This window comes from Thamnophis elegans, chromosome 3, assembly GCF_009769535.1.
Source record: "Thamnophis elegans isolate rThaEle1 chromosome 3, rThaEle1.pri, whole genome shotgun sequence".
NCBI classification, from domain to species: domain Eukaryota; kingdom Metazoa; phylum Chordata; class Lepidosauria; order Squamata; family Colubridae; genus Thamnophis; species Thamnophis elegans.
The window spans coordinates 115,610,571-115,624,868 of NC_045543.1; the positions used below are offsets into that span (position 1 = coordinate 115,610,571).

Consider the following 14,298-nt stretch of genomic DNA (forward strand, 5'->3'; position numbering starts at 1 on the left):
AAGATTTAGTTTCTTAGCTGTTTGCTAACTTTGTTGGTGATACCAACAAGTCTGAGAGTGGTGCTTATTTTTAAGATTTTAAAAAAATTACTGAGGTCTCTATTTTTTCCCAATGTACACTCAATGAACTGGAAATGAGCTGGAACAAAGCATTTATTCCAAGCCAATGCAGATCAAGCTACTTCAGAGATCAGGATCTAGCCTCAAAACAGAGTAGGCAATAAATCTATAGCTTTAATTCCATTTCAGTAAACAATCTTCAAAGTAACCTTTAAAGTACAATATTTATTCTTGAATGTTCAGTAAAAAGCTGTTTCAACAAATTTACTTAGATTAAGCAATTTTTATTTTAGAGGACAAAAAAGACACCCACTTATTTTTTAAGAATACTTCTACACCATCACAGATTCTAATGTCAGAATAATATTCATTCTCTTGTCATAGTAAAAATTAAAGGACATTTAACAAAATTAAGAAACGCTTTGGATTTTCCCCCTTATTTGTTAGATTTCTTTAGCAGCTGAAGCAAAGTAATTCAAAATTATTAATCTACAGGGAGATATATATTTAACTTGGGAAGGAAGATGAGGAAATCTGTTGAAAAGAAAGGTAAATTCAGGAAATAAATATGCAAATATGCATTTTAACATTCTTGAATGTATTAATCTGAAAGGTTTAATTTCCATTTTCCTGCATCAGCTTTTTTTATAAAATGTCATGCCCTATAAATATGCTGTTATTTTCTATAGTCAAGTACCCCCTTAACAAATCTTCTCATTAATATGTAAATTTAAAGTCAATCGGTCTTCTCCCTGACAGCACCATGAATTCCTAGTGCACTGTATAATCGATTTTGACTTGGCAACCACTATTTATCAAAGATGTCAGTTAGAAAAATTATGGAAAATGCAGTACAATTGATATGACTGCAATATACTTTGTCAACATTTAATTGTTCCTCAAATCATACATTTACATATAAACAGACTAAATACTGATCTATAATGATGCAGATAAACTAAATTAAAAATCTGTTTTACTACATAAGAAGCTTGTTATATGCTTATTCGAAAAAGTACTAGAAGAAAACATGGGGCCCTGCTGATTGTTAGATTTCAGAGATTTCCTTCTGCTATTTTAGCAACTAAATTATAAATCTACATATTTATTTGATTTAGGCAGCAGTATCCCGATAGATAGATAGATAGATAGATAGATAGATAGATAGATAGATAGATAGATAGATAGATAGATAGATTCCTTTCCCCCTCCCCCAATGCCATTCCAAAAAGCCTTAGACTTAGTTGAGACCAAGTGTGTATATTTAGTCATTTTTTTTTTTTAGTCATTTATTTGACATTTATAGGCCACCCTTTTCCCTGAGGGGACTCAGGGCGGCTTACAATTAATGGGAAGGGAGTGCAAGATGAAACACGAAAAAAAAAAAGGTGAATAAAAAAAAAATAAACCAGTAAAACACAACATTCATTCAGCATTCGGGTGGGGCGAGGTTAGGGTCTTATCCCCAGGCCTGACGGGATAGCCAGATCTTGAGGGCTGTGCGGAAGGTCTGGACGGTGGTGAGGGTGCGAATCTCCACGGGGAGATCATTCCAAAGCGTCGGAGCTGCAACTGAGAAGGCCCTCCTCCGCGTAGTTGCCAGTCGGCACTGACTGGCGGATGGAATTCGGAGGAGGCCTACTCTATGCGATCTGATGGGACGAAGGGAGGTAATTGGCAGAAGGCGGTCTCTCAGATAGTCAGATCCACTACCATGGAGGGCTTTATGAATGGTGAGTAGCACCTTGAAGCGCACCTGGAGATCAACAGGTAGCCAGCGCAGCTCACGGAGGATCGGTGTTATGTGGGCGAATATGTGGATGTTGTTGGCCAGTCTTACCATTTTGTTCTTTCTTTATAACCCTATTTATCTTGTACTTTCTACAAGTCTGATTTTATTGTGGGTCATCCAGAGTCAGTCTAGAGTCAGGCAGTGAATGCTGCTATTTCTTATATATATTCTTATATATATATTTAAGAATAGGAACTGGTCATTTATTTATTAATGATTTTTTTCTTGTTCTTCTAAGACACAGTATATTGCATTATGTCTAGTCTCAACTTAAGTAAAAAATAGTTTAGCTAAAAGATTGCAAATTGAGTGATGCCTTGAAAATATATATATATGACCAGTTGCTGATATTTCATATTTAAAAACCTGAAATATCTTCCCATAAATGTGGAAGCAAAAATTTAAATGTACCTGTACCCATAAAATGTATGGAAATTAAAGATGTTTAGTTTCCAGTAGTCACTAACGTCTAACACTGGTGCATATCAACAGGATTAGAATTAGAAGAGAACTAGAAATTATAACTCGTGAAGACAAATATGAGAAGCACTATTGAAATTACTGGAATGATCTTATTATTTGGCACTAGAAAATCACAACTTTTTAAAAGTTAGAAAATCTAAAAGAAAAGTTGCAACTGTGTATATAAAAAAGCTATAACCCTGAGCAGAAATTCAGGAATTAGAATATGGAAATTTGAAAGTACCTGTGTAAGAATAAAAGAAAAGAGAAAACAAAAGTGATACTATCACAGTTTTTAATAAACCCCCTTGCCAAGCAAGAGACATGGTTGAAGATTTTCTGCATCAGATGACCAGACTTTCAAAGAGGCATGCAATAGGGTAATGGGAGATCTCAATTATCCTGACATCTACTGGGAATCTAATTCAGCCAAGAGCCAGAGGTCCAACAAATTCTTGTCCTCTCTTACTGACAACTTCATTTATTAGAAGATGGAAAAAAGATCAAGTAGAATAGGTTTAAAAACTGAAGGGACTGGTATCTTGGGGAAAGTGATTGTGTTATCTTTAGATTTGTGATATACAAAGGAGGAAGAACTGCGAAAAATCAAATCTGGTCTGAAGCAATTAGAAAATCCTTAACTAGATGGGAAAAATTCATGAAGACTGGAGAATAACAAATATTACCCCCATCTACAAAAAGGAGAAGCAGCTATAGATTTATCAACTTGACATATATAATAGGCAAGGTCCTCAGATTATTAAACTGTATGCTTTAAACATTTGGATATGCAGGTGACAATTAATAAGAGTTGCATGGCTCGTTGCAGCTATACGGTTAATAGTTTGGTAGAGCAGGAAAATGATTTAATTATCTAGTACTGGACATCAACAAAAATTTTAGACAAACTATCTCATAATAATCTGTTTTATGAAAAGATATAAAAATGAACTATGGGCCAGACAATATCACTGTTAAACAAACTCAGAACTAGCTAAATAACCACATCGAAGAGTGCTTGTTAATGGCTCCATTTCAATTTACTAAATGGAAGTTTTAAGTGGAGTGCCAGAAAGCTCTGTTCAGGGCCTTGTGCTGCTCAGCATTTTAATCAATGACTTGCATGAGTAAGTTGAGGGGTCACTTATCAAGTCAGAATATGACACAAAGCTAGGAGGGCTGGCTAATAAGTTAGAGCAGAGAGGGAAGATTTTAAAAGCCCGAGACAGGCCTGAGCAGTAATGAATAGAATGGAATTTTAATAGGGAGACATGTCAAGTTCTGCATCTGGGGGAATAATGAAAGGGAGAAGTATAGAATGGGTGTGAACCCAGCAAGAGTACATATAACAAAAGATGGGTGATTGTTAGACCTCCTATGTAAACCAATGTGAAGTAATTCTACTTTATTAGAATAGTAGAAGGCTATATTAACAAAATATTGCAAGTCTGAAAGCACAAACTTCCCACTGTCATTTTTAACTGCCTGAACTATTAGGGTGGATCCTCCCTAAGTTTCTTCCTCTGACTGTTTGGAGGCTCACTTTTGCCTGTTTCCTAGGCAGCATCTCTTCCCGTCATCCCCAAGGACATCAACACATTCCATTACAATGGCCTTGTCAATCACAAGTTCAATATGAGGCAACATTGATACAATTCCTATAGAGGCAAATACAATCATGGTAGACTGTAATAGGTGCATAGATGATGAGATAAAAAAAATAACTGCTTCAGTTATTTTCAGTTCCACTCTGATCCAATTCACTTGGAATACCATGTCCAATTCTGGGGGTCATTGTTCAGAAAAGACAGTGGAAACCTCAAACAAGTTCAGAACACCTGAACCAAGATATTGGGGGTTGTAGCCTCCAAGCCTTGTGAGACATGCTTAAAGGATCTGGATTAGTTTTGTTTAGGTACATGAGAAATTATATGAAAACAAGATTGTCACACAAAATATGGAGTGGGAATATTCTGAGTTGCCCAGAGGGCAGGACCAATGGTTAAAATTAAAAGGAAACAGGTTCAGAATAGACATTAAGAAAAACTTCCTGACTATATGGGCTGTTAGCCAATGGAACAGGCTGCCTTCTAAAATAATGAGTTCCCCATTGCTAGAGAATTTCAGTCAGTGCCTGGAATGTCATCTCCCCCAAAATGATATTATAGATCCTGCACTAATTTGGGATTTGACTAAATAACATTTAAGGAATCTTTCAACTCTATGAATCTATCATTCTACCAACACTGCATTCATAAAGAAATTCTTCCTCATCAAGGAAAAGGATCTGAATAACCAGGTAGAGCACAGATCAAGCATGAACTAGTGGTGTGCTGCAGCTGCCAAAACAGCCAATGCACTATTGGGCTGCATCAAGTATAATATTGAGTTCATGAGAAGTGACAGTTCCACTCTACACAAGCACTGGTTAAATTTTTTCCAAAGCAATGTGCAGGACTGAGCAACACTGGAAACATTTACAGGTAGCTCTGATTTAACCTCCACCATTGGGACTGGCAACTTGGTCACTAAGCAAAGCAGTCATTAAGTGAAATGATTGTAACTGTATTTACAATTTTACTTCAGCTTTCCTTTGTTTTAAAACAATAGAAGGATACAATACCAAACAGTGTGGGAATCCAAATGGCAGGGAAGGTTTCTAGAACTTGACTTGTAGGGGAGCCAGATTAAAAGACAAGTCTTAGAACATTTTTCTCTGTACACGTACACACCTCACCCCTTGGCATGTTTACCTCCACCCCTAGGATAATTATTAAGGGGAAAAAATTAATGTTTGTATTTACATTCATTGGGGAGGGACTACAAGAGAATAAGTGGACACACTATGGAGAATACACAGAGAATGGAATGTGCTAGTGCCAGCTGTTTACCTAGAGCACTTGGAAGGCACAAGACTTTATTGTGAAACTGATTAGGGTCTTATCAATTTCAGTCAGCCAAGTGTTCTAATCAAATAATTAAGGTCACAGAGCTGAAAACTTTTAGACACACTGCATTGGGGAGAAAAGCAGTTCCCGAAGAAAATGCTTGTTTAGTGTTTTTCTTTGGGGGGGGGGTGATAGGGACTAATTAGGCACAGGACATAAATACTGATTGTAATGGCAAACATGAGTAAAAGCGAAAGAGCCACTGAGAAGATTGTATAGCCAGGCATTGATCTCTGAGAAAGTATATACACAGGCATTGATTGTAAGATTACTTTTTCATCGTAGTTATAATTGCAAGCTATCACTGCCTAAGGCTAAATGAAGACTACCAGTAGATGCAGTTATTATTGTCCAAAGGAGGCTTACCAGTTACTGAAAGCAAAAGTTCACATACTTTTACTATACACACTTATGTGTATATATGTACATCTGTGTGTGTTTGTGTGTGTTTGTGATTGTGTGTGTATATATGTGTGTTTATGTATGTGTGTGTGTATATGTATGTATGTGTACACACACAGACACACACACACACTATTTGAGTGTTGGCTCTTCATGTGTATAATAATTACTACTACTGTTTGATATAAATTATTAGTGTTTCAGAACTGAAAATATATTTGAAAGCCTGATTTTAGCAACCCAGAGCTATTCAAGAAAGTTTTTAAGTGGCTTACCTCTTTGCAAGGGCTCACAAACTGTGTTCGTGCATACCGAGTCAGCATGTGAATAATAACAACCTGTCCCCATTCTTCCACATCAATTAGTAGATTACAGAGCTTTCGGTAGTTCTTATGAATCAGATCTATTCTGTCTGGACATACTTCTTCAAAGGCCATCACGACACTCCCTGCTACAAGCTAGAGAAAAATCATTTAAAACACATAAAGGGTCAGTAATTTTGACTAAGGACCGTATTCTAAATTTAAACATGATAGACTTTAAGGCAGGGCTATCAAACTCACATCATCACGTGACATATAAGGGTTAGGGTTAGGGTTAGGGTTAACCCTAAACCAGGGTTAAACCAGGCATGTAGGCATGGCCAGCGCGGGATGCATCTGGCCCGCGGATCGCAAGTTTGATAGCCCTGTTCTAAGGGATAAGTGAATGATCAAGAAGCAGGACAGAAAATGATACCGAAAAGTTTAGAGTAGTTCTCCGCTTGCATATAACTGCAGAATTATATTTTGCACCTTTGGTATTACCCATGTCTTAAAAATCTCATCCCCCCCCCCCAAAAAAAGTGCACCAAAACCAGAGGCTTTGGAAACTGTCAAAACCAGAAAGGTGTTAAGAGCTAGATTACATTACATAGTATTACATGATTCCACCATGTATCAGTTTCTATAGTTCTTCCAAATAACTGCTGACACGTAGAAATCTGCCTTAATTTTTGCTAGCTTTGAAGTTCAAATAACAGTATAAATATAACCTGCCAAAATTCTGAGACATAAACCGTAACTTTTATAAAACCTGCTTTTTATTACTATAGTTGCTTATAACTTCAAGTATCTTCTGTGCTGAAGTCAAGTTTTTGTTTTTCAGTGAAAACAGTTGCTAACATTACAAAACTCTCAAACATGTTATTAAGCAGTTGATTTGTAAGCATGTAGAAACCTACAAGAAACTTAACCAGTACAGGTTTATCAAGTCTAAATCAAAGCAAGTCAACCTGATTCCTTTTTTTAAGTAGGGTGGCCCGTTTAATTGGTATAGAGAATGTAGTGAACCTAATTCATTCAGTGAAGTTTCTTATGAGATTTTAGTAGAGAAAATGACAAAAAGTGAGGTAGATTGTGTCACGTTTAGATGGCTAGAGAGATGATTAAATAATTGAATAAAATATTAATAGTTCTATGCCAAGATGAAAAGAAATTTCAAATGGTGAGGCACAGAGTTCTATTCTAGAACTGTCTAGTACATTCAAAACTGATTTGGAAGAGGGATCAGAAAAATGACCATTGCATTATCACCATAACTTTTGCACTCTGCATAAAGGTAATAGCAAACACTTAAAGGGCATATCTATCAATCAAGAGGACTTTGACAGTCTACAACAGGCCTGTCAAACTGGCAGCCCATGGGCTGGATATGTCATGCACAGGCCACGCCCACCCCACTTCCGCAAAGGCCAAAAACATCGCGATACGTCATGATCCAACCCGTGATGTGATCGAGTTTGACTCCCATGGTCTAGAACAATTAGCAAAATAAAATCTCAAAAAGGAAAAATCTGAAATACTTTTGCTAGAAAAGGAAATATCAAAGGCATAAGAATGAAGATTGGGGCAACCATGCACATTAGTCACCAGAATGAAAATTTCTTTATTTCAGATAATAACCAACATAAAAAAATAGCGAAGCAAAAATACTAGATCAGTCACTAAAACAAAATTCCTTAATTTACTAAAATGCAAATATTTGTTTGAATGTTAGACCCTTTCACATCCAACTTAGAAACAAGACTGTAATTCCATTGTTATAAGCTAATTTTACCACTAGGGTAGTACTGAAAAAGAGCCTTTTCCCTGGCCAGCTCAGAAGCAAACAGAACTGACAGCAGAAGAATCAAAGTTACTGTTTTCCTTTCCAATTTAGCTTGCACCTATTTGAATTTCTTGTACCTACAGTTGATCAGGACAATCAGTAAATGTAAAGCTGAGCCTAGAGAGCACCTTCCCAAATAATTTGTAGCATACAGGTTTGTCCTACGTAAACCACTCTTTTTTTTCCTTTCTTTTTTTCTTTCTTTTCTTTTTTGCTGTACTAATTATTTGCAAGGAACCTTTCAGTGTTCCACAACATTTAAAATTCAAAAACAATTGCAAATACCATGTCTTGCCTCTGTTAACTGTTAGTTAGAATATAACATAATGACTTGTCACTGTGCATTACCTATTATCTTTTCCTTAACTGCTGTAATTGAATTTTGTTTTGTTTCAAACAACATGCTATGCAAAACAGATAACCTGACAAGGCTTCTATATGAAACAACTGATACATATGCAGTTAAGCATGCATGTGAAGGTTTTTAGCTGCAAATTAATGTCACACTGTAGCAGAGAACTAGGAATCCGCATTTCAACCTCTAAAATTTCCCCAATGATTTAAAATAAGCAATTAAATAGAAATACAATTTACTGAAATGGTACTTTCAGAAAAAAATATTACATACAATGATATTCATGTTACAGGTTTTCCCTATTTTTCATTGACATCTGCTTTATTAATATGCTCCTATTATTACAACTGAAAGAAAACAGCTCAGAATATAGTTCTGCTATTATGCTAAACAAGTTCCAAATCCTGTGGGGATTGTATAAATTACCAATAACTATAAACGTGACGTTGCATTTATTGTCTTCAGCCTTGCTCCATACTGGAACCTGCTGGTCCCAGCATGTATAGAACTCATTCCATAAAAAACAGAATTGATTATTTGTAAAGAACTAAAGAAAATGCAGTATACTTACATTTATTTTCTATCACATCATTTGTACAGGGGGGATTTTATTTTTTAAAATTTATTCTACCTTTTTAGTTTCTTTACCAAATATTTTAATAATTCTTACCTTGACTGGCTTTATCAGTAATACTACTATTAGTATTAGTACCAGTTATAAAGATAAATTAAACATTTTACTTAAAATAACAAATCTGAAATAAAAAGGATTGTGTTCTTTCGTTTGTTTTCACGCACAGTATCAAAGATAATCTATACTTTTCGCATTTTATTCCTTCTAAGTGATACTTCCTAAGCACTTATTTCTTTGCTGAAAACATACATTCTATAAAACTAACTGTCCAAGAAATTTACAATATGTTTACTGTATTAAACATAAACTTTTACATTCATAATTAACATACAAATAATAGCATTTCCAAGGAAGCTGTTAGATAAACCTATGAAAACGAAGACAATGAGACATCATTCTGGACAGATTTCTACAAATTTGTACAGGAGACTGCTCAGTATGCCATAAAAATAATATTTAATTTTAAATTACCCTCTTAAAATATAAATGAAAATGTTTATAAAGGTATCATTGACAAGCAAGATTAAAATTAAAAATTAGCTTTACTAGATGGGAAAATATAAATCATTCTTACAAAACTTGCAATGAGCTCATCAAATTCAAATGCAGCTTTCCATTAAGGTTTTTTTATATATTAAAGCAATAAACATGGTTCATTTGTCTTTCACTGGTTGCCATGTTTTTCTGTGCTGTTGCTATGAACTTCAGCCATTATCTGCGCTCCAAGGTAAACTACATGAACCATCAACAAAAGTGACACCCAATCTATGGAGTTCATATTTTCTCCAGATTATCTATGCTAGTTGACAAGCTGGTAATGAAAAAAATCACACTAAGCAAATGGTTCTCTAATAACAATAAATTTTCTATAAAATTATGAAGGGTACAAAATGTTTCCTTGCATCTATTTTGTCATGAATTCTAATTAATGCTGCAAAAAACCTGAGAGTGCTGGGTCATCACAAGAAGTATATCAAAGCTTGATTGATACTATGGGGCAAGTTGGCCTACACTGCCAACATTTCCTTCTTTTAAATTAATGGCCATCCCACCTACCCTAATCATATAGCTCAAATTATATTCCTCTTCTTATTTCAATTTTCTGAAAGCATGGAGGCTGGTAAAGATCAGTCATTTATCTTCTAATAGCTGGATAATAGATCTATCACAATATAGTATCTGCAGAAATTCAGGTGTTACATTCCCCCCCTCCACGTAAATCTTTTACAAACATTGAATCAGTATCTTTAGAAGACACTAGATTATTCATATATCTGTAATCTAAGCATTACATTTTACACATTCTCTCTTGCATATTTGTTACATGTTAAGAAATACATCTGATTTTGCTCCATTTTCCTCAAAACAATACTGTACATTAGAATATACCAGCAATTTTAATGGAAAAACTAGTAATAGTAATAAAATAAACACATGTATGACCTTCACAGGGTCTTTAGTTTAATAGTAATATATACTTAAATATACAGCTGCAGACCCAAAAAGGCCAATAAATATCAAGGAATCCCTGGGGTTCTCTGAGGTTGATTGTTTGCAGAGGTTTCCTTACCTGACTAGGTAACATCATCAGTGACCATATCATCAGAGCACTGATGATATTAGCTAATTGGGTAATGAATGGTCTGCAAGCAAGGAACCAAACTCTGAGAGCATCAAGGACTTCATAGTTTAACCCTGAACTACATATTGCTTCTTCTATTGGAAGCTATATCGATTATGACATACAGGTAGACCTCTACACGGCAATTGTGCCCAAAATTTCCTTTGCTAATCAAGGCAGTTGTTAAGAAGTCATGCCACATTTTATGATCTTTTTTGCTATAGTTGTTAAGCAAATCGCTACAGTTAAGTGAATCATGCAGTCGTTAAGTGAATTTGGCTTTCCATATTGACTTTGCTTGTCAGAGGTTCCCTAGGAAGGTTACAAATGGCAATCCCAGGACCCCAGGACGCTGCACCCATTGTAAATACATGCTGGTAGCCAAGCACCCAAAGTCTGATCACGTGAATGTGGGGATGCAGGAGCAGTCATAAATGTAAGAACTACTCATCAGTCACTTTTTCAGTGCCATTGTAACTTTAAATGGTCAATAAATGAATGGTTTTAAGTCCAGGACCACCTGTACTGTATGAGGCTATATTTCTATACTCACTTCCATTTTTGGGGGGATAAAGATTACATATTCTTCCTACAAAATCTATAGGACTCCAAATGTAAAGGTGTCTAGAATGTTCTTTATGATTTTTTTCTATTTTCTTTTTTGTCTAAGAGATACAAAATGATTTAAAATGGATAAAATAACACCTAATCAATTTGCATGTAATGCAATATTCATCTAAAAGCCAGGATTACTTCAACCTTAGTTAGAGCAGAACTAAAGAATTTTTATTCTGATATTTGCCAGTGATAATCATGCTTTCATATTAAAGTATTAATAATGAAAATTTTCCAAGGAAGAAGGTATAATTTAAGGCTATTTAGAATATGGTTTCTTGCCACCTCTTAATAAGGACTGGTCTACCCTAGCTGGTTCCTGAAACCATGCTGCTGAATATAATCTATAAAGCCTTAATAAAGGAATTATATAATTGACATATCCACTACAATCTTTAAAAAGCTATCTTAAAAATGTCCTCTAAGCAATTTTGGACAGAACTCTTCATCAGAGCTTTCAATCTGTACTATATTTAGGATCCAGTCATTCAGAGAGGGTTGATAATAGTATGGTTATTTTATTTTGTTAGCTTTATGGCTCTTATAAAAATATTGTAAGTCAATAGATACATGTGTTTTCAAAGGCAGGATTTTAAATAAATATAAACACCCATAAATAAAGAAATAATAACTGGAGTAGTAGTGGGGAAGGTATTTAAGGCATTTTTCACTAATCACTAATTCATGTTGCATACATTTAATTTGTAAATTTAATTTCTTCGATTCAGACTTTGTAGAGAAGAACTCAGTTGGAAATGAGAAGAAATTATTGCAGTACCAGCAACCAGCATATCTGCTCACAATGTCAATCTTTTCCACAATAAAGTAGCACTTCTAGTTCACCCTAATTTTTATTTTATTAGAATTTTGTCCCATCTTTATTATATTATATTAGTAGCTATATCTAAAACTTGAACTCTTACCCTGATGAGTTTTATGTTTAAAATGGCTTAACATAGGTAAAAATATCACAATTTTAATTTCATTATAAAGCTTTTTGTTACTTACCGTGCTTTTGTCTTTCAAAAGCTTCTCTATTACTTCGATTAACATTTCTTTTTGTTCTGGATCAAGACTAGAAATTTAACATTAAAAATGTCAGCAGATATTCAACAGATTTGGGCTAAATGTATATTCTAAGTAGACAAAAAGAAACAAGTGTAATGGATTTCATTCTAAATTATAATGTAGATATATGTCTCAACTGCTCAATAAAATTGAATCTGTACAGAGTATATATACCTTCTCCATCTGACAACTTAATCAAAGTAATTTTGTTGATTTTTATCTTCACTAGCAGACTTATCATAAACTTTGTTAAACTTCATTATGCTAAATATTTAAAATATTTCTTATATATTAATTGACTAGAGATAACGTACCTGTAAAGTTTCTGAATTGCATGAGCAGCATTTTTTCTAACATAAGGTGATAAATCAGCTGATGCTTCTTTGATAGCAAGCATCATAATTGGAACAATAATTGGCACTCTGATACTTGATAGCACCCGCAAAGCACTTGCACGGATCAACTGATTATGATCCTAAAATAAAAATAAAATACAAATAATCTTTAAATAAATGCCATTTATTAAAGGCATGCATTTATTTTTGGTTTTTCCCCTTTTTTGTACCTTAACACCTTACTTTATGACACAGTTCTACAAAAGAATCAAAAAGAATAATCTAGTCCAGCCACTGTAGATATTCATCTAATAGATACAAAACAATCAAAACTTGTTTTAACTTTTAAATTCTCCATTAGATAATTAAAACTAAAGTAGACAGAACTGCCTGAAATTAATAAAATGTATGCTTAGAATCATAATTAATTTATTGTGCTTTGTCCATTAAATCTTTGAGAAAAATGAGAACATCAAATCACTGAGAAAATTCAACAATTTATAAAAAAAAATCTTTGAATTAAAATACTAAAAAAATATTTTCATGAACTGTTCATTTTTCTTGATTGGAAGACACAGAATTTGGTACAAAGTGAGTGGCTATATAAATGTATGTATGCAATGAGTGGCTATATATTTGGTATAAAGTGAGTGGCTATATAAAATGCATGCATGCAATGCCAGGTAGTGGAGTTCCGAGGCGAGGAGTTGAAATAGGTTATTTCCAGGATGTGAGGGATCTGTAGATATTTTCTCAGCCCTCTTTCTGACACGTGCAGTATGCAGGTCCTCAAATGAAGGCAAACTGGTTGCAAGTCCTAATTATCCGTTGATGTCTGTATCTGTTCTATGGTTGCTGTACCAAATCAGACAGTTATAGACATACAAACAACAGACTCAATAATTCCTCTGTAGAACTGTATCAACATCTCTGGGGGCAATCTGAACTTTTTGAGTTGACGCAGGAAGAACATTCTTCGTTGTGCCTTTTTAATAATGGTTCTAATGTTAGGTGTCCATTTCAAATCCTGGAACCCAAAAACTTGAAGAGCTCAACTGTTATTACTGTGTTGTCTAATACAGTAAGAAGTGGTAGAACAGAACAGCTCCTCCTAAAATCCACTCTCATCTGTAAGGTTCTAAGCATGTTCAGCTCCAGATTGTTCCAGTTGCACTACAGGATCAGTTGTTCAACTTCCTGAATGCACTGTATGCAGACTCATCATCATCTCAAATGACACCGACTGTTGTATCGTCTGCAAATTTCAGTACTTTAACAGATGGATCCTTAGAGAGGTAGTCATTGGTATTGAGAGAAAAAAGTAATGGAGACAGCACACAGCCCTGGAGTAGGGGGAGCCTGGGCTCATAGTTTGGGTATTCGATGTGACCAAAACCTAGCTTCACCTGCTGCATTCTATCTGTCAAAAAGCTATATCCACCTATAAGTATGGCTAGACACAGCTAATTGACAAATAATAAAATAATTCTGTGAGATGTCACCACAATCTGCATTACAGATGAATATACATGCTATTAAGTCCAGAAAATATACTATAACAGTTAAAAATTACCCGATAGCTTTTCTATAGCTATTTTTAATTTTGTAATTCCTAAAAACAGCAGTGCCTTTTCCCAAGATTGTGCAACTGCCTTCCATACTCCTGCTATATATAAAATGTCAAAAAGATGGCATTGCATTTTATTCCTCTATCAATGTCTTTACATTCTTTCTAGAATTCCATAGCGCCTGATACATAGTCCAAACAGGATAATGCTTTAGCAGGAGCAGTTATGTAACATATAAAAAGTATAATATTAGTTTATTTTAGTAGTCAATATTAAAGAGTCTATAAGGC

At 34.6% G+C, this 14,298-nt stretch overlaps 1 protein-coding gene across 2 annotated transcripts in view; it reads right to left on the bottom strand.

Annotated features, from left to right (window-relative positions):
* The window catches only part of AP3B1 (adaptor related protein complex 3 subunit beta 1), a 145,343-nt gene that overhangs the window by 103,676 nt on the left and 27,369 nt on the right, over window positions 1-14,298 (bottom strand). For both annotated transcript variants that reach the window (XM_032213308.1, XM_032213307.1), the window contains exons 5-7: window positions 12,420-12,580; window positions 12,046-12,112; window positions 5,940-6,122 (exon numbers count right to left, since the gene is read on the bottom strand). In XM_032213308.1, coding sequence (XP_032069199.1) covers window positions 5,940-6,122; window positions 12,046-12,112; window positions 12,420-12,580 — 411 coding nt within the window. The remainder of the gene's footprint in view (window positions 1-5,939; window positions 6,123-12,045; window positions 12,113-12,419; window positions 12,581-14,298) is intronic.